Here is a 21634-nt window from a genome sequence, read left to right as displayed (position 1 = left end):
TAACTTTTGGTGAAAAGTTCAAAACATAAATGAACTCCTTATTATGAACTCAGTCCTAACCTTAAGAACTGTGAAGATTAAACTTAACAGAGCATTTTGTAACGTGCATGTTACATAGTCAAAGACTGCACCCAAACTGCTGACTATGTAACCAAAAATCACATAACTGAAGAGAAATATTTATCATACTTAAAATTACTCTTGTGCAAATGCAAACATACAGACTAAAAAGAAACAAAGCTCCTATGAGACAAAAACCTGTGAGACAAAAATTCTTGCATAAGTATTCAGTTGAAAGTGAAATATTTTTCAAAGATATAGCTCATTTTAGATGATTCTTAGACTAATTCTTACCTTCTCCCTTTTGAAAGGAAACTTAAAGGTAAATTAAATGTTTTGATAATTTAGCTTAATTATCAGCATTATGTTATGTCTACACCTCAACGTCTCTCTGAGTTTTCATGGTTTTTTTTTTTGTCTCTTAAAAGACAGATTACACACAGAGTAACCAAGTAACAATTTACACTTGCTAGGTAATCTGAATATTAAGTTGAATGTTGATTGTTTTCCCTCTCTTTAGCCTCTACACCACTGACTGCCACCTCTGCTACCCACTTGAATTCTTACGCTACTATCAGCTACACTGTCTAAACATATTAACTTTGTGAAATGCACACACTCTGCCACACAGTGAAGCTTCTCTCAGTATATTTCCAGATCCACGCTTGCCAACATATCTAATAGACATCATTAGGTACTAAATTTTATTTTATATTGCCACTTTTCTTCTTGTGTGCTTTCTTATTGGTCACACTTCAGTCAGGTTTAGTTCTTTCCAGTCCTTTGGGAAAACAGATGCAGTTCACGTTTTTAACCTTGAATGAGCGGAGGTACCACTGGAAATTTTCTAATCAAAAAGTAGAATTCTTTATAATATCAAGAGTATATAACCGGAACTGCATTAGGTATAACTATCTGACGTTGTTGGACCTGCACTGGGCTTTGTGATCTTCTGGGTCTTTTCTGACCTAAATCATAGAATCATTCAGGTTGGAAAATACCTCTAAGATCATCAAGTCCAACTGTTAAAACCAGCATTTCCAAGTCTACCACTGAACAATGTTCCTTAAGCACTACGTCTACACATCTGAGTAACTCCAGGGACAGTGACTCAGCCACTTCCCTGGGCAATGTTTCACAATCCTTTCAAATGAAGAATTTTTTCCTAATATCCAACTTAAACCTCCCCAGCACAACTTGAGGCCATTTCCTCTTGTCCTATCACTTGTTACTTGGGAGAAGAGAGAGATCCCCACTCTGCTACAACCTCCTTTGAGACAGTTCTACAGAGCGATAAGGTCTCCCCTGAGCCTCCTTTTCTCTGGTGTAAATAACCCAATTTCCTTAAGCCGTTCCTCATCGGACTTCTGTTCCAAGCCCTTCACCAGCTTTGTTGCCCTTCTCTGGACATGTTCCAGGGCCTCGATGTCTTTCTTGTAGTGAGGAGCCCAAAACTGAACACAGTACTTGAGGTGCAGCCTCACTAGAGCTGAGTACAGAGGGACAATCACTTCCCTAGTCCTGCTGGCTACACCATTTCTGATACCGGCCAGTATGCTATTGGCCCTCTACACACTTGGGCAAAGGAGTTAACAAGTCAAGAAGAGTCCAGAAAGTGGCACAAGAAACTGTCTTACAGTACAAAATTCTGTGCTTGAAACAATTCCTAGTATGTCATACAAGTGTCCCTAACGTTTCAAAGGTGGCACACATTTAAATGGAAAGGAGGAAGCTCAGCAAAGAAATTGCCTAATAATTTTTCACTAGAACAGCAGCATAAAATCCTTTTTGCCTGCTGCAGCTCAAGAAGCATATGGACAAGGCTCTCAAAAATATAGTTTGATTTTTTTGGATCCTGTGTGGAGCCAGGAGTTGGACTCAGTCTGCATAGGTCCCTTCCATCTTGGAGTATTCAATGGTTCTATGGTCTCCTGTAGTGCAAAACCATTTTTACTGTTGTCACCTTATCATAGCTTGTCAAAACGAGGGAAAAAAAAGCTGGACCTTACAGAAGACAGTATACAGCGAGTGAAAATTACCATGGGTCATCTACCATTATCATGTAGAGAAAGTGTCTCCAGAGAGGTTACCAGCAGTATATAACAGCTGACCTCTTCCCACCAGGTTGAAACCACACAGCTTTAGGAGCTCTGCAGGGACTCCCACAAACACTATGTTGAATCCCAATCTGCTCCCTCCTGATCTCTGCCTCTGTGGAAAATAAGAACCTCAGAGCTTAAGCCTGAAAGTCAATCAGTTCTACTTTTCAAGTAACACTTTTTAAATGATCTATTTTCTGGACTTAAAATGATAATTTTAAAAGAAGAAACACCTTTGAAGCCAAAATTCTTTGTTTCTTTAAATACCTTAGTACCCGAGACAAAAGGAAAGAATCATCTGCAGCATCAGCTTGGACGCAGCCAGAACAGTCAAAAGGCAAGGCAAGAAACTCACCAAAATGTAACAGAAATGGGACTGTTGAAACAGAGAACAGATGAAAGGAGCAAGAAAAGCCTCAAAGGAAGAAAAATATTTATCATTTTTAAATACATCAAGATTTCTCCATAAATCAACAAGTACCTGGACAGTTTTGTGATAAATATGCTTGTAACAGACGCAACAGCTGGTTTAGCTGTTTTGTTGTTGTTGTTTTGTTTTTTTTTGTTTTATTCCCTCCCCTGGGGAACTTTATTATTATGGGCTGCATGTACATTGACTTGTAAAACACTTTGATCACAGAATGAATACCTTAATCTGTATGTTCGGACCATCTCAATGGCTTTCTTAAAAAATGTAGTAATAATGGCATCTAACAATAGTAACAGCAAAACTCCCAGCTTCTTCATGATGCCTTTAGATACTGCTACAAACTATTTACAGTTACATGTACTGTCACCAATCTTTCCTGCCCATCTGTTTTAATTTTACATAATCTTGCAAACATACCAATACAGAGAAGTGATAGTTAACTTACAAGCACTTACATATGCTACATAAAGTTAAACAAGTTTATTTTGCTGCTTTTGATTAACACTATTTCACCAAAAAAGAACAAACAATATTGATAGAAAAACTTTTTGCCCTCTAAATTGACTCAAGTTTATCAACAAAAATTTTAAGCACCAAGATTTTAAGGGATGGAAGATCTAAAATAGACATATAGAAAAATAACTTTTGCCTTAACCAAGATATCTTAAACAACGCACACATTGGAAATTTCAGTTGCTTTACCTAGTTAAGAAACAGGTGCTGTTCAATAAGATTCAAATTTAAGAGTCCCACTCAAAGAAACAGGAACGTGAAAAGTAGGGGTTGGGGGGGTGGATTAAATACACAAGTATTCATACATTAAAGATTGTCATTGCTGTTGACACCTTGTTTCCTGTAAATAGGAAGCATATGGAAGAGTAAAGATTTAAAGATTGCTTCTATTTCAAAATGTCACTTTAAAACTGAGAAGTATACCTCTTGATGATACATAGCCTACAGAAGAGATGAAATATTTATGAAATTTGTATAATTGATGCATTCTACCTTTATTTTAAACACTGTAAATGTAAGTATCTGTAAACTGTTTCTGTCTGAAACTTTTGTACCTGAACTACATTTTTCTGAGAAGAGATTGTCTCCTGAAACATTGGTATTCCTGGCAAAACTACAGATTAATAGGTAATATTTAGCTCTGTGCTTAGGGGAAAGACATTTCATTGCAAAAAGCTGTCATGCTGAAAGTTGTCATATAAAATGTCACATTTTACAGCTACAGTGGCTCAACTTTTCTATCTAGTTAAGCTGTCAGTCACTTCATAAACATGACAGTAGGTACTGTCACCCAAGCACAAAAGAATAGATTCAGATTCTAAAATTAAACTGTCTTCTGTTTTAAAAGAGTTAAATCTTTATGTAAGACAAACTTTACTAAAAACCCCCAAAAGTTCTCTGGGTAACCATATTAAATTTATATTATCACATCCTGTTTTTCGAAAGGGAAAAGTGGAACATTTTTCCATGTTGTATGTGGCTGAAGAGCTAAGAAACATAAAGCCTTCTTCACACGCGCATATGACTTGCTCTTTACGTTCCCCTTGAAATCAATAGCAAATCTACCATTCATCAACAGGTTTGACATATACAACGAGGAGCAAGCAGGTAGATGTGATAGAGCACTTCAAGTTCTCGACGGTGAATACTAACTGCAGATTTAGTGCTAGTTTCTTCTTCCCTTATTTCAGCTTTCTCACCATTTAAAAATCAATAAACTTTGAAATGTTAATCTTTGATTCACCTGCACTTTTCTCACTGCTCTTCATTTTCTATCATCAAAGTTTTACTAACAATAATTTGCCACCTTTTGCTATTCCAGAGCATCATTCCACGTTTTGCACCCCATACAGTATATGGCACCGTAACTCAATACCTTGCACCAGTATCATGCGGTCTGAAGGACTGCAAAAGAGTGCTGTGCCATCACCAGCCAATCTTCAGAAGTCAAGCTACAGAACCCCAGGCTCACTCCTCCATGTGGTCTCCAGAAAAAGAACAGAATGGCCATAATATCTTTAATAACTTTATTGATGATTTGGATGAGGGAATTGAGTGCACCTTCAGTAAGTATGCAGATGACACCAAGTTAAGGGGTAACATCAATCTGCTGGAGGGTAGGAAGGCCCTGCAGAGGGACCTGGACAGGATGGGTCAGTGGACAGAGGCCAATGGGATGAGGTTCAACATGGCTAAGTGCTGGGTCCTAGACTTTGGTCACAACAACCCCAGGCAGCACTACAGGCTTGGGGCAGAGTGGCTCAAAAGCTGTGCAGAGGAAAAGGATCTGGTGGTGCTGATTGATGCTTGCCTGAACATGATCCAGCAGTGTGCCCAGGTGGCCAAGAAGGCCAACAGCATCCTGGCTTGTATCAGAAATAGTGTAGCCAGCAAGACTAGGGAGGTGATCGTTCCCCTGTACTTTGCTGTGGTGAGGCTGTACCTCAAGTACTGTGTTCAGTTTTGGGGCCTTCACTACAGGAAAGACATCGAGGCCCTCGAACAGGTACAGAGAAGGACCACGAAGTTGGTGTAAGGCCTGAAACACCAGTCCTACGCGGAGTGGCTGAGGGAAGTGGAGTTGTACAGTCTGGAGAAGAAAAGGCTCAGGGAGGACCTTATTGCTTTCTACAGCTACCTGACAGGAAGTTGTGGGGCGCTGGGGGTCGGCCTCCTCTCACAGATAATTAGAGATAGGACAAGAGGGAATGGCCTCAAGTTGTACTAGAAGAGGTTCAGGTTGGAAATTAGGATACATTTCTTCTCAGAAAATGTGGTCAGGCATTGGAACAGGTTGCCTAGGGAGGTGGTGGAGTTACCATCCCTGAGGGTGTTTACCAAAAGGCTGGACATGGTACACAGGGATATGGTTTAGTGGGTGATATTGGTGGTGGGGGAATGGTTGGACCAGATGATCTTGGAGGTCTTTTCCAACCTTGGTGATTCTGTGATTATCTTCTCATTTTTCTTTTTCTTTTTTTTTTTTTTTTTAAGAGCATTTTGGTGATCCAGCTCACAGCTGAAAACCGTGTAGCTGAATAAGTAATGCCAAAGGAACTGAGAACTGCAGTTCACAAAGTAATAGTTTAGAGGAGAAATTTCTTTATCAGAGTCATCACAAATAGAATTATATCATTAAAATAACATCCCCCAACAAATTGGAAGTGAAGAAATTAACTGGCTCAATTTGCACATCACAAATCACATTAGTACATATTATTCATTTAATTTTTTGTAACAGCAAAGTAAAAACTAATTTAATATTTCTGAAATGGTTTACTCACCTCATCTAAGTCTTTAATGTAAACAATTTTCTCTTCGATACCAATAGGCATTGGTTCACTGTGGGGGATCTTCACCTCTTCATACATTTTGTTGTTTTCTCTCTGAACTGCCTCTGGTAAGAACACCTAAAACAGTATTACAGGAAAATTAATTGAAAATATGAAAACAGAAAGTTTCATTACTTTATAGCCCACTTGAAGCAATGGTTCATCACTTTCCTTCATAAAAATGAATCCCAAATAAAAACAATTCTCCCTGATTCATTTTATAGATAGCACAGAACCCCCTAAATGGAAAATAATCAGTTTTACTACTCAGAAAATGGTTTCAAAAAGACAAAAAAAAAATAAAACAGATAATCCCACTTTATTAAATTTCAAAAGCCATTAAGTCTATAATTTCATAAAGCATTCATTTTGTTAAAGTCAAATTCAATGTTTTCTAAAAGATAGAAGGAGAAAAATAGTATTTTAATGACTTAACTGACCCTAGAAATAAAAACAAATACATTAGTTGAGAGCGAGATTGTTTCTTCTAGGGTCAAAATTAAAACAAAATATGTGAGCTTTTAAAACCCTCTGTAAAGAAGCACCACTTCATGCACAGGACTCCTATTAGTAGGAGAATCTCCAAGGGAACAAAGGGAAATCTGCTGCACATTACTCACTGGGATAGTTGTATTGCTGAAGGCATACCTTTGCACCCCCGATGAATGCTGATGTTTTCATAGCTTCAGCTCGGGAATCGTAAACATGTGGATAATGAATTCTTTCAAAGTCCATCTCTCTCTGTCTACCTAAGACAGGCATACTTCGAGCATTCAAAAGCGCTAGTTCCCTATAAGCAGAAAAATAGCTGCAATAATTCTGCCAATTGTAAGCAGCCACCACAAAAACTGGACATAGTATTAAAGTTAGAGCAAAAGTCGAAGAAATGTAAGGAAAATAGCAGTTTATAAATTGATTAACAAACCAATTTTACTGTGTTATTCACTGACATCAGTTAAACTAAGTCCCTATAGCAAACAACAAAGATAAAAATCAATTCAACCAGTGCAAGGCTTTCCTAATAGCATTTTGCCTCTTTTTACACAATACAGCAACATGCATTCACAGTTAAATACCAGTCCCACCATATTCTTCTCAATATGAAATGCAACACCTTATTCTCTCCCTCCCTTATTCCTCCCACTACCTTTAGTTGACAACATGGAAAATAGCACCCGTTAATCTGTACAGGAAAAAAAAAAAAAAAGATAGTTCTGCTAGATTTAGTACAGACTTCATAAATCTTGAGCAAGTAGTATGCACACAGGAACTAAGAAAGATAGCCTACTTCTATAATCTGCATCTCCAGCCCACATAGATGAGACCAAGAAGATTCTCATTAAGCAGATCACTGCTTTCTTTCCCTGAAAATTAGGTTTTCATATTAAAAAAAAAAATCTACACTTGTAATAAAACGTGACCTGAAGTCAGAATAATCTTATCTCCAAAGCAAACTAAAATAAAATAAACGTTTATGATATGTTGAAGCAGCAATTACAATACAAGCATTTTTCAACTTTTGGCATTTATTACCTTTGCATTCGTAGCTCTTTGGGATCAAAGCAAATTAGTCCTTCGCCTGAACCTTCTCCATCTTCCCCAGCTTGTTTTTCTTTTCTGGCATTTCGTTTTTCTTCACGACGATATTGTTTCATCAACAGCTTTTCTTGTTCAGACTGAATTGTAACTTGACAACCATAATTGGGTTTAGCATTTTCTCCTATAAACTTCCTGTACTGTTCTGCAACATGAAAACAGGTATGCATCTCCATAAGTACTGGATTCAATCCTTTTTATTCCCCAGTTTTCTCTAATTAGGCAGATTATGCAGAAGTTGGCCTCAAGAAACTAAAGGAAGTAACAGCTCTTAAAGGCAGTTGTGTGTAACCACACAACTAAAACTCTGTCCCAAAGTAAGAGGGGAAGTACTGCAAACTAGCAGTAAAAGGAGGGGCTTTCTTTGTGGGATTTACAATAACTTCATCAACACTGGAAAAGCCTCTTTTATGTTCTCTTACATATACTAGTAAGTATAAAAGCTGTGAAAATAGATTAAATAAATTCTTTTTTTTTTTTTAAACAGCTTCTTCCCTTAACAATTACTGTATATTTACTAGATGACATGACTGTACTGAAAGCATACCAACAGTTTAATTTTCTTAAACAAGTGAGAAAAGTAATCTTATTCTCTACAGACTCCTTCCCTTTATGTGGATAAACAGCAGGATTGAACAAAAGAATTAAAAAAATGAGAACCACAGAGGAGTTACAACACACAACAAATCCAGGGCAGCTGGGAACAGGATAAAGTCCAGTCACATTTGCCTTCCCTAGGCCATTACTGCTCTTTACTGCAGATTGAAAACAAAGACACAACTAAATCTTTTATATGCAATGGGGTAGACAGATTTTGTTTGCTTTTAACTTTATCAGTATTTTTAAACCTCTACTTTCAAAATTCAGCAAACAGATTATTAGCTTATATGGGTTTAACCATTATATAATTAATTATGTTTCAAATGTATTTTTTTCAGTGTAGCCCTGAACCTGAAAATTGGAAACTTCTTTTTCTCAAGTCTTCTGAACAATTTGTGACATTTAGTTTTCACGACCGTAACAGTGAAACTCTTACAGCATGCACACTAAATAAAGTGACTATAACTTGTCAATTATTGAAAAAAATCTAATAAACTGACAAAATGTCCACAGTAATACCATCACATCTGTAGTTTTACCTCTCTATCATTGTTAAAGGGAAAAACAATGGATGCAATTTCCTGCCTAAATTTAATCCAGACCACACATATTAGGACAAAGAACTGCTACTTGATAAACACAAGTCACCTTTGTGGCTGAGGAATTAGATTCTATAATAACAGTCAAATAATACAGCATTCTACAAATGTTCAGTATATGTATAGTTCCTTGTCTTGTGCTTATTTCGTCAAAACACAAAAACTCCAAAGTTACCAAACAACTAACTTTTTCCAAACACGAATGATTACTTTCCCAAATGCAATTCGGGAAAGCTAAAACTTCAGTCCCCATGACGAATATCACTTTGATCGACTTAAAAGGAAAAAGCCTACTAAAATGATTAAACTGAACTTGGGGCAGAGCATCTTCAGTCTTGGAGAAGATACTCAAATATCACTGACTTCTATACTACAGCAAAAGAAGAGCTGTCATCAGTAAAAAAGCAAAACAACAAGAAAAAAAAACTAAAAAACATAAAACCAGTAACACTCTATCGAAAAGCACAATATTCTTCCTCTACAGTCTAGCATAATTTTTTACTGATGGCATGCTGAAGAATAAATTCATAATAGCTTTCAAAATACTACTGCTACTAAATGAAAAGAAAATGTTGCACACTGAAGAAAAAACATAATTGTTTGGTTTCCAGTGCATACATATTTTTTTCTTTTGGTTATATGAGAAAGTAAAACAAAACAAAACAAAACCTTGTTATACTGATAGTTTCTGCTTTGAAATCAGTAGCAGGTAAAACTAACGATTGCTCTGATGACTTTAGATTAACCATCAGCACCTTCCAAACACTTGGAAAAAAAAAAGCAACTTCCAAACACTTGTGTAAATTACATTTTACAACAGACATATTAAGTATGGTTTGTTTGCATTTTAAAAATATTGTGAGGATACCTAAGTCCAGCAATATCAGCTCTAACCAACTTTTTCTAACTCCATGAGTTGTAAACACACAATGGGCTGTATGGTGTTATGTCTATGTAAGAATTATCCCACACTGCAACCTCTTCACAATCAGATTTATTTTTTTTGTAAGGGAATGAAGTAGGAATGCTTGTTTTTAAGCAGCGATTTGTAAAACAGATTTTAAAACTATTACTCTGTGTACGTAATGTATCTTATAAAAAACCAAATGAGAGCATAAAACCTGACCCCCTTTATTCCTCTCATTTATCAATCCTTCAGTTTATTTTTTTTCCCCAGAAGTGGTTGTTACTGTGCTTTTTCTCACCAAGACAAACATTTGATGTTAACACTGAAACAGAAACTGGCATAGCAGATGAGGAATACCTCAAGATGAAGTTATTTCAATGGTAATCAATTGAAATAGATACAAATGTTAACACATTTAAAATTACACATGCACATATACAGTTGAAAAGTAAATATGCAATATGCCTTTATTTCCTTTTTGTAACCAAACCACAATTTACTTATTTACACTAACATAAGCACCCTACACCACCACCACTTTTTTTTTTTTTTGCTTTCTTTTTAAATGTGCATAGCCAGTGCTCGAAATATAATTGAACAGTTAGAAAACTAAGTTTTATGTGATTTGGAATAACAATTTTGTAGTCACGTACCTTGCAGCGTCTGGAACTTGTTATCATTTGCACAAGTCAAAGATTTTTCCACAATCAGAGATCTGTTCTGTAGGAGCTTCTCTATAAGTTCAAAACCTTCAGGGCCTAGTAGTTCAAATAACTACAAAGAAAAGAAAGTCCTAAGTCATTGTCCAAATTAGCAAAAAATTACAAATAGGAATACAGTATTTCAAATAGGAATGCAGTATTTCCATCCTTGGTAATAGCATATCTGTTAACAACAAGTTTAAAGAATTTCAAATCTGAGTAATTCAGCCCAAGAGGTATCATCGCTAGCATTTATCTAGATTCTATGTTATTAAAAGGGAAAAGTGCAGAGTTTAAACCTTTCCAGCTGAAAACACTGTGAATTTTGTCTATTAAATAAAACATTTTTTGAGATTCTTGTATAAAATTTAATTCTTCTCAAGACCAAACTTTACTTTTTTTTTTTTTTTTTTAAGTTACTTACATAAACTATGCTACAAATTTATTCCTCCATAATCTAACCAGATAAATCAAGAGAACTTGTTCTTTCTTATAGATGTCAGATAAATAGGAAGTTATTTCCATTCCGGTGAATAAGAGAAATTGCCTACTGCATTTTCACATTAATATCCTACAAAAAGGTCATAGATGTGGAAGAGAGCAGGATTTGAGGAAACAATTAAGAGGAGCACTTCCTGTCCATCTTATCCATAATTATTTTGTCAAAATTCAACGCAGTACAGCAGAGCAGTAAGCTACTCAGAAACCGTTCTTGATTTCTAACATTTTTTTCATTTTCTCAAAAGGCAAATAGGACAATTTCTCCTTAGTGCTCTCTAAAAGTATTCATTAAATTTCAGGTATCAGGTAAGAATAATAGTTACGGTGTGTTTTCATGTGAAGTTCTGTGAATGAGTAAAACTTTGCCACTGCAGGATTCAAATATTTCTGCTCTAACTATGAAAAGGAGAGTTCTCTTACTATCCTGTATTTAATTTGCCAGCTCCTTCAATAGGGAGCTTTGCTGCAGCTATCTCTGCCCACTGGGCAATAGTGTTACGATACTTGTATTTGCAAAATCCATTGAACCATAGAATGGTTTGGGTTGGAAATGGCCATAAAGATCATTGAGTTCCAACCCCCTTCCCACCAGACCAGGTTGCTCAAAGCCCCGTCCAACCTGGCCTTGAACACCTCCAAGGATGGGGTATCCACAGCTTCTCTGGACAACCTATGACAGTGCTTTACCATCCCCTGCGTGAAGAACTTCCTCCTACCATCTAATCTAAATCTTTTAGTTTAAAATTGTTCCTCCTTGTCCTATCACTATCTGCTTGTGTAAATTTCGAAGTGTGAAGGGCACCAGAATAGTGATCCCTTTTTTCAGGCCAATCTGTACTTCATACAGTGAACTTGCATTTAATAAATAATACAAAAGAAAGTGTTGCTCCTTAACACTCAGGGTTTCTGATAAAAACGTAAGGTGTATCAATTAGTGCAGTGATGTCAGCATTTGCAGAGACCATGAAATATATAAACTTTTGCATTTCTTTTATTAAAGTAACCACTGACAGCAAATTGGAGCATTAATCTGGGTAAAAAAAGAATGCAATAAATGTGGACAAACAGAAAATCCTACACTCAAATAAGAGTAGCAAACTGCAAAAATACAGGACAATAAACTGCTGGCTAGACATTCATTTTGTTGACAAGGATCTCAAGCTATAATGGATTTCTTTTTATCCAGCCTTCTCTAACAATCATCGTTAATTCTTGTCTTTTGCAAAGCTATTCACTGTCACTACTGCCACATTTTAACCAATATTATCTAAAGATATAAGAGGACTTTATTCACAGCAGCACACACAGTGTATGCATATTCAGACTTACAATGTTGCCAAAACAAAGAAAAAAGGAAAAAGGCGATTGACACATTATTCCTAAAACATCCACTGTATACTTTCAGCTCTGCAAAGGACTCCAGAGCATCACTCTCACTGGAAGCAAGCTTGACAAGGTTCAGTCAGAAAAGATGGGTTTTGATTGGGGTCTGGTGACAGTTTTAGAACAGGAAAATATATTTCCATTCCTGTTTTCCCAGTATACTCTGGATCAAAAAAACATCCATATCAAATCTATATTTCAACTGATCAGAACAGTAGAATTGTACAAAAAAAAATAAAAGTAGTAAAGTTACATGACATTCTATGTCCATGCCAGAGGCAGATACTACCATAAAACAGCATTTCACACTTAATCCCTAGTCAACTAGGGACTGAATGGAGAAGCACCAAGATGAAAAGATAACATCCTAGTCTCCAGACAGCCTGCCAGTCAAAGAGAAGCAGACGTATGGTATTACACACGACAGGCTCATGCAGTGTGAGTCACTCCATTTTGCCTTCTTGATTCATGGTCAGAGCGTAGTATTAATTTGCTACCAGAAGTTTGAGAACTGTCTGCAGAATCCAAGTAACCATGCTGCTGTCTGAAAAAGAAGGAGGCTATGAGAATATTTCAAACAGTGAACACAAAGTGAGCTCCTTGTTCAAGACAGAGAAGTGAAACAGTACAGAAGACCAGCAACGATGACCTGTTTTTACCGACAAGTTGTCTCCCAAACCCACTGGAAGGATGCCAGAGATCACGGGTGAAAAACAACCATTGAGAGCCAAACCAAGACATAAACGTAAGTGCCAGGTGATGGAGAATAAGTAAAACTGCAAGACCTGTCACCATCTACCATTGATGGCAAAATGGTGATAGCGGTAGAAAAAGATAGCAAAGAGCAGAAAAAAAGACACCTTGAAGACACCTCTGTAAGTCTTATATTTATTCATCACCAGATTTATCCAGAATCTTGTCATTTCAAAGTACAGTGCTGTATCTTCTCATTTGCTTAGGCTTTCAAGAACACATCAGGGTCCATTCACAAGGCTTTCCACCATTTCAGAAACACTTCTGGTATTTTCTGGAATCTTTAAACCTAATTCCTAAAGCAATACATTAATTAAAAAACAACCTGAACTTCTATGATGACAGACACCATTAATGATCTAAACAGCAACCAGACCCTAAGACAACCTAAGGAAACTGATTTATGAGCTGGAGAGAAAACACCACTCCTTCTTGGGATCCAACTTCAATCAAGAGAATGCAGTCTGGCATCTTCAGACAAAGCACAAAATTTGCCTTCCTTTTTAATAGTCACACTACTCAAATAACTCTCATCAAAGTCTGAAGAGTAAACATGAGTTTTAAAAAAACTTACCATTTAACTTATTCAAAAGAGAAAGAGGTGTCAAAGTTTGAACAAAGTAACCACCTCACTGCTGCTATCAATCTTACACTGGAAAGCACTTACAATTTATACAGGTTGACTGTATAAATCAGAGAGCAGGAAAGAGAAAATTAGGACTGTGTTGATTGAAAACTGGCTTCTATCTGGTAGGACTGAAGAAGCCCCACAGCACAGAAAGCAAACTGATCAAGAAACAAATTGGCCTTCTTCTGCCAGAACACTTCTTTTTGACAGTAATTTTATCTTTTGATGGTATAAATTGAAATTATTGACATAGATTGGAATGGCTGAAGAGGCTGTTAAAGAGCAAAATCCACAACACCTCCAGTACTTACGGAATACTAACACAGTCCTGAGCACCACAGTTCAGTCTTAAGTCTGGATGTTCAGCTGGGGGCACAGTGCTGAAGTGAGCACTTACAATAGTTGCTTTGCAATGTTGATTTACAAAATACAATTGTAGTACTTTTCACAGGAGGCTGCAGCATTTCCTAACACACAGGTCAGCCTTCCTCATGATGCTGTTCAGGGTGACTGCCCTGCAACTGTGCTGAATAAGTCCGTAAAGAATCAACCACCTCAAATAGCAGCCAAAGAAAAATGAAGGAACAATTTCTGTAAAATGGAAAGCTTAAGAAAGCTGTGAATCCTATCTACTGTTAAGCCTCTCAAAGTGATAGAGCACCTACCCCTGATCAACTGCATTGATCCTCTGGACAAATATCTAGCATAAGCTGCACAGAAATTCCTAATATTCACTACAGAAAATAAAAACTTCCCCACAGTTTCTTTTAAATCATAAAACCTAAGTAATTTCCAAGAAAAGCATTGCTACTAACACATCTTCCTTTCTGCATTTCATTAACACATTTATTCACAGAATTTTGATATCTTTTCTCAATAATGTTACTTAGCAATATTTAATTCCTGATACAATCTATTTTTACAGCAAAAACACTTCTTATTCATTCCATTTGTAGTACTTAAATGAAGGATCATTACTCTTGTTCTCCAGGCCCTCCCACGTTCACTCATCCATGCTCTCAGCAGATGGTTCTCTCAACACACAATATAGCAGCAATATTTGTATTTATGTCTTTTTTTTTTTTTTTTTTTACATAATGAATATTACCACACATAAGCTGAATACTATTTTTTCCTTTGTGGTCTCCAGCACCAAAAAACAAAACAAACAAACAACAACAAAAAAAAACAAACAACAAAAAAAACCACACCTCATTCTGTGCTCCGAAATTAAAAATGAATATTTTCTGCTCAGCTGTAAACTAACAGCTGTTATGTGATCAGCCACCCAGCCACCACAGACAGCAGGAGACAGGTAACTTACTTAGAGGTCTAAAAAGGCAAAGAGCTGAAAATGTTAAAAATAATCAAATTAGACTTCTCATAACTCACTGGTTTCTAGACATCTTAATTAAATTTAAAAAAAATGCTAGAACTTAATGGAAAGAAAAAGAACAAGTGATTCCAACCACAAGTTTTTCCTTAAACCCCTTCCCTCTTCTAAAATTGATGTCCATCTGGTACAATAACACTTACCCCACTCCAGTTGTAAAATTAATCCTTTTGTAGCATGAAGGAGAAACTAGAAGCACTCACTCTGTCACTGTCACAAGTAGCAGGACAGCAAGCAGACAGATTATTGTCATGACTGACTGCAGCCTCCAGAGCTAGGAGAGACTCAACACACGCTTGAGCCCTGACATTTTCTCCTCTCTCTTTCTTCCTCAAGGAGACTTGCTACCTCCCAGCTTTCCAGCTCTTTAATGCTGGGAAATACTCTTAGCAAACTACAGAGACTAAGCTTTTAGGGTTTTTATTAGCTTGTTTTGAAGGCCAAGAAACACGAATTCACCAAATCAGGATCCTTTCACTGTTCTTTCACACATAACTGTTGCTTCCTTATGCTCTGCCCAGAACATCTTTGTGATCAGGCATACAGGAGCAAGATAAGTGTTTACAGTGAATTTTAATATTTCAGAAGATAAATGCCATGAAGTCTCTCCCATACAACAGGCTTATTTTATTCTTGCTGATAAAATCATTCATAGTACTGAACTTAAATTTTATCCTGAAGAAAGGAAAAAATAAGTTACAGACCAACTGAAAAAGCTGAATATTCCTCTTGAAATCTGTTGCTTACCTCTAAAGAGAGATTACTATTGAGAAAAGAATTTTGGACACAATGTTTTGATTCTACAGTAAGGGTGGAGAATAAAAGGCAAATTGAGAAATTGTGATCCACACCTAGCAATTTACGTGGCATAAGAAGCTAATTATTATGTTTCATTCCAAAGGAAATGCTTTCAGTTAATCAAATCCAGGAGTCAGCAGGGTCATATCCACTGTAGTAGTCCACAGGATGAAATTTCTAGCATTCAAAGGCCAACTAGAAGCAATTAATCTTAGAAGGGCAGTAAAGCTGGGGACCACATTGGTGACAGCACAGTGGTAGCTTTTAATGGAGAAATTACCAAAGTAAAAGCAAATTCCCTGAAACGCTTCCAGCTCTTTCCTAGCATCATTCTTATTTCTAATATATTCACTTCTACTACTTATCCAAAGTGTTCATTCCACAAATGGAACAACAGAAATAAAGATGCTGCAGTTTTGAATAGCGAACACGTTTCTGGCTCTTAAGCCTGTAACCTGAATGCTGTTAATAGCTTAACATGGCTGATGGCAAAAGATTAAACAATGTGCAACATTGCAAGTTCAAAAAAAAAGTGTGTATGTATCAACTCTGAATATAGTAACTCAGACCATGACCCTTTCAGGTCAGCCTGACAGACGAAGAAGAAAAAAAAAACACCTGCAAGACACCTGTATAAGCTTGTTAGAAAAACCTAGGATGGTTCTGACAGAAGTGACACAAAATGGTATGATTCTGTCATCAGCGTAGGTGCTGGCAGGCCAGATTATATACATTATTATATATTATTCTGGCCTGAAATGTCAATATCCGAGAGCCTGAGGGCAGGCGCAGGAATTTAGAGAATGTTCTTAGCTACCTTTTTATTAAGTTATTATGAGATAAACTAGACAGCAGGCAACAGTTGGAGAAGCTGCATGTCAATCGGCGGTTTCTTGAAAAGCAGCCAAACTATTACGTTCCTTGAAGCAGTAACAGATTGTGCCCAAACGACAGCCCTGAATGTCTTCAATAACAAAGGTCCCACATGACTTCAGCTACTACTCAGTGACCATAAAGGCACAAATGTGTGTGATAAATGGTCACTCACTTTTGTCTGAATGATTTTTAAATTTCATTTTATGTGCATAGCCTTAATACCTGGAAGAAAGTGTGATAAGTAATAAATCTAGGAACCAAAGGACACGATGTGTCACACTGCATTAGAATGGTGAGACAAGGTCCCCATGCTAATAATTTCTACTCAATATATGCTAGTTATACAGAAAAGGCAAGGAGACAGAGACAGCAGTCCTACAGACAGCAGTCTATCTTCCAGAGCACGGACAAGCACAAAGCTGAACTCCAATGAGATGCACAGCATAGGAAATATCTTCCAGTCAGGCTCAGCCATAAAAAAGTAGAGCCTTGCTGTTGAACTCACAGTTCAAGACTCCAATAAGATTTTACTTGGAATATTACAATAGTTAATATTCACTTTGCAATTTCACAAGGCACAATCTAGAAGGAGCCTTAGAATAATCATCTCCTTACCTTGAACTCAAATATGAGGTAGAGAACTGTGAACATTACTCTTACATCAAACTATCTCCCAAAAAAGAGCATTTTCTTGGTTTCTGCATCTTCTGCAAGGTGGGGACAAATCCTAAATGTCTCAGAAAGTATTTTATTCTTCAAAAAAAAAACACAACAGACTAGGAATGGTCCTTGTGCTCTCTTTGAGCCTTAGCACTACACAGCTCTGCAGCACTAAATGAAATGTAACACCCAATTTGGCCAAGCAGTACTGCTTCTCCATCTCCCTACTTTTAGAGCCTAACAGCTGGCCAAAGTTACACAGCATCTCCTATGCAACTAATTGCTATGCCTGCTCTTTGTGGCTTGTATCCAAATTATTTTACTTCAGAAAGCACATTTTTCAGACAGCCTTGCAAAAATCCTGTCTATAGCATGGTCTCAAGTTTCTTCTGTTGAGTAGTACTCAAGTGAGCTATTAAGTAACTGAAATAAATGCTTTACCTCAAAAATAATAGAGAAAACGTAATGTATTTCTTGCAATATAGTCCTATTGCTAAAGCTGTCTGGATAAAGTAAATGAAGAGTTTATTTTGGAATCCACAGCCCAGCACATTAATTCCACCTACATAGAAGTTATCTTCCACTCCTAGCAAGCCTTTCTACCTGGGAGACTTGCACAGTCTGAGCAAGCTCAGACTAACTGTGCCCGCCTCAAAGGTAAACTGTGGATGGTCACTTCCAGCCCTCTGAAGGTGAGTTGCTGACAGACTACTTGCATACAGAACACATTTCTTCAACTACAGGGTTCTTACATTGCAATCCCAGGCATCACTGGGATCGAGCATGACAGAACAACAAGCCTATGGGCAGGCATGCTCACAGGACAACAAGGACCTGGTCCTCAGACAGCCTCGAGGAATTAAGCGCCAGCTTCATAAGGATGAACAAAAAGTTACTACTTGTCATCAGAGAGGTCTTAAATTTCTTTCCATGAAAGGAGATAGCTTGGAATTTTTGGATTTCACCTTCAGAGGGCAATCAAAATAAATACAAAGTCAGAAACTACAAAAAAGCAGCAGTAAAATTCTAGGAATTCCCTTAATGGAAAGGTGAAAGTTTTTGTTACTTAAAAGATAGAACAAGTCTGAGTAAGAAGCTGATGGGAAGCTTTTAATGTAACAAGGTCTTTGTGAGAGACGTGCTAAAATGGTTTCATAACAAATTCTCACACAACACTTAACCTTTGGTTACTTTTCTAGTTAGTACTTTTGTAGAGCAACAAGAACTGATGGAAATTTGGTCTTGAGCATGGGAAACATTTTTAGTCCAGCAGTACAAGTTCAAAGCATAAATAAAGATAAAACCAATTATTTTTTGTAGTACTGCCTCCCCTCAGCAAGCTGGCATTACTTTCTATTTCTGTATTTCTTTTTCCACAGAACACGATGCAATTTCACTTCAACTACACACTTGTAGAAGTGCATGAAAGAAGAATTCCAAAATGAATATTAAAACATGAAAATTAATTTCACAGCCTACAGGCACCAGGCATTAAGAGCATGAGATTTCTTTTAAATCAAACTGAAGTCTAAAGCTAAAACACTGAAACTGATCAGTTACAGGGAAAAAGAAAGGTAATTATTTTTATCATAAAAAAAAGAATTAAAAAACATTATCAGATTGATAGTATGTGCCAATATAGCTAAAAAGGCCTAAAACAATCGTCTTACCTACTTAGTTTCCTGACAGTTTTAAATATAGATATCACCTTAGCATTCTTACATCAAAAAAATATTAGAATTATGCTGTGACAAATTATAACATATTTGATGGAAAGCCTTCTCCAGCTCATTGTGTGTCTAAAACTGCCAACTACACTTGACAAAAGCAACAAAAGCAAAACCACAAAGCACCTAAGCAAATTTCCATAATATTTTTAAGCGGAAGTAAATAGAGGGGGGAAGATTACTACCGCTATCGGTGTTTAACATTGACTAATTAGGAATTACACAGATGCACTAATTTTCAAAACTTGAAACACGGAACTACATGGGTATTTCTACCAGCTCATTTAGCCTAAAGACTCAGGCAATTAAAAATATGTCAAACCCAGCTACAAACAGCAGACTACTAACATGCCTTTTAAAAAGAAAGCCCCGAAGACTAATTTAAGCATAGAAAAAACTTACTGTTATAGGATTCCTTAAACTAGTATTTATCTTCAGAAGTGTTCTGGAATCAGCTGTTTATGAATTTTGAAAGAAAAATATCCTAAAATTAGCTAATTGCTTCACTTGCCACTTTTCTAAGCACAGGGAGCAGGTGCCATCCCTGCAAAAGCTATAGGCCCACTTGGAATTACTGAATGATTATTTATAAAGATACTACACAGATGCCTGCATCACTACTGCAGTAGTGCAAATTCAAATTCTCCCAGAGGGAGGAAAAAATGTCTAAAGACAGGATAACTTTAAAAGGAGACAGCAGATGCCTTTTTCATTCTGTATTAGGAACAACTGAATTGGGTAAGAAATAAGAAATCCTGACTTTAACTCACAGAAAGATGCATTAATAGAAATTTCTGTATTAGAATCAACCATCCAAAACATTTCTTTTTCTAGCGCTTGGGACTTAAGTTACTTACAAAATGGCCACAGTTGGAATGGAAATCTTGTCTGCAAAAGAAGAACCTGCTGATATTGTTAGAGGAAAACCATTCCAAAACCTGACAATTTCCGGGGTCCCCAGGGAAGTAGTCCCCAGGGAAGCAGACACAGCACCAAGCCTGACAGAGTTTAAGAAGTGTTTGGACTGCGCTCTTAGTCACATGGTCTGAATTTTTGGGTAGACCTGTGTGGTGTCAGGAGTTGGACTCCATGATATTCTATGATTCTATGATTTCAGAACAGTTTCATGGAGTGCAGAACTGTCTGTTGGCAGTCCAACAGTTCTGCTTGTCCCATGTGCAGCAACAACGTACAAGAAAACACCAATAAGCCAAGCACCTTACTCTGTTCCTTAACAGCGGTTAATGATGAAGAGCAACAAGAAACTCTAATCCTGAAATCTAGTTCACTCTCAATTAGGATAGCAAAGTCCACATTTTAGGATTGTCCGTGAAAGCTTGCCAGGCACAGCAAGCTTCCTCAGGGCAGCGCTGTGGAAGGCCACTGGTGTTGTCTAGCCCTAGCCTCTGCTGCCCAGCACTGGGGCTTGCTATGCACCCCAGTGGGCAAGAAGCCAAAGAAAGAAAGCTTTTGCCTGAAACACAGCCTTTTGGATTTTTGGGGGTGCATGCAAGAAAGAAGAAAAAGGTTTCAACTAAGGAAAGATGAATTTTTAGCCTAGCTTTCCAATGGAAACAAGTCCTACAAAATCATTGTGCACCTACACAGAAGTGAACTACTAAACAAGTTCTGAGCCTCTCTGGTAACTTCCAAGTTTAACAAAGGGATAGATATATTAAGTAGCTGGTAAGGAGATTGTTCCAAATAAGTCCCTTTTCACCTTCTGCTCTGACCCCGAAATGGCTGCAGGGTGAGCACAGTGGTGTCCACACACCCCAGTGAATCCAGCAGCAAGCACCAGTGCCATCTCCTTCAGCCAGCAAAGCCCCTCTCCCACTGCAGTAGACATAGGGAAACTGGAAGCCTGGAATATCAAGAACCACAGGAAACTCAGAATTATGAATATTATGACTTAAGCAGCTGTGGGTTTGGGTTTGTTTCCCCCCTCCATAAAATGATCTGGAAGGATATGATTTTGTTTAGTTAACTCAGTCAGCCTTAATCTTTCAGGTGCCATCTGATCACACCTTGCAGACCTCGTGGTTCCTTATGTCTCCATTTGGATCTGAAAAGAACTTCTTAGGACGAAAAGAAAATAAAAAGGCAAAAACCCTATCAACTACAGACTGTCTCACTCTAGAAAAAAAAAAAATCTCATTAAGTTTAATGATATATTTAAGCTGATTCAAAAATCCCCATGAATAGATCAAGCCTTACACCACCTCAAAGATACAAGTTCTCTCTCAGTACAAAACTGAAGTAAAGGAGTTGACAGAAAAGAGGAAAAGTTACTGACAGGAAGGAAATCAACCAGCTCTTAGCACCAGGATGAACCCTAGCATCTCCTGGCTCTCACTGCAGTTCTTTCATCATATCTTAAGTCCTGTCCTCAAAAACCAGCACTCAAACTCCATTCAATTTGCTTTCTTATGAAGAGAAACAGCATGGCTCTGTTTTCATAAAAATTCAAAGTTTCATATCATCCTTGGTGTTTCAACTGTCCTTGGACATCAATGGAGCTGTGTACTACAGATTCTGATTTCAAAAAGAAGGCCAAAACTGGAAAAAGGAGAAAACTG

The 21634-nt window shown here is 37.2% G+C and overlaps 1 protein-coding gene across 2 annotated transcripts in view; it reads right to left on the bottom strand.

The window, feature by feature from the left end:
• ASCC3 (activating signal cointegrator 1 complex subunit 3) overlaps positions 1-21634 on the bottom strand; it is a 277788-nt gene that overhangs the window by 221611 nt on the left and 34543 nt on the right. For both annotated transcript variants that reach the window (XM_035321897.1, XM_035321898.1), the window contains exons 5-8: positions 10289-10409; positions 7467-7674; positions 6582-6723; positions 5886-6011 (exon numbers count right to left, since the gene is read on the bottom strand). In XM_035321897.1, coding sequence (XP_035177788.1) covers positions 5886-6011; positions 6582-6723; positions 7467-7674; positions 10289-10409 — 597 coding nt within the window. The remainder of the gene's footprint in view (positions 1-5885; positions 6012-6581; positions 6724-7466; positions 7675-10288; positions 10410-21634) is intronic.

The sequence above is a fragment of the Oxyura jamaicensis genome, chromosome 3, assembly GCF_011077185.1.
Source record: "Oxyura jamaicensis isolate SHBP4307 breed ruddy duck chromosome 3, BPBGC_Ojam_1.0, whole genome shotgun sequence".
Classification (NCBI taxonomy): domain Eukaryota; kingdom Metazoa; phylum Chordata; class Aves; order Anseriformes; family Anatidae; genus Oxyura; species Oxyura jamaicensis.
Note: the sequence above shows the minus strand (reverse complement) of the source record. Positions and strands in the feature narration are given on the sequence as shown.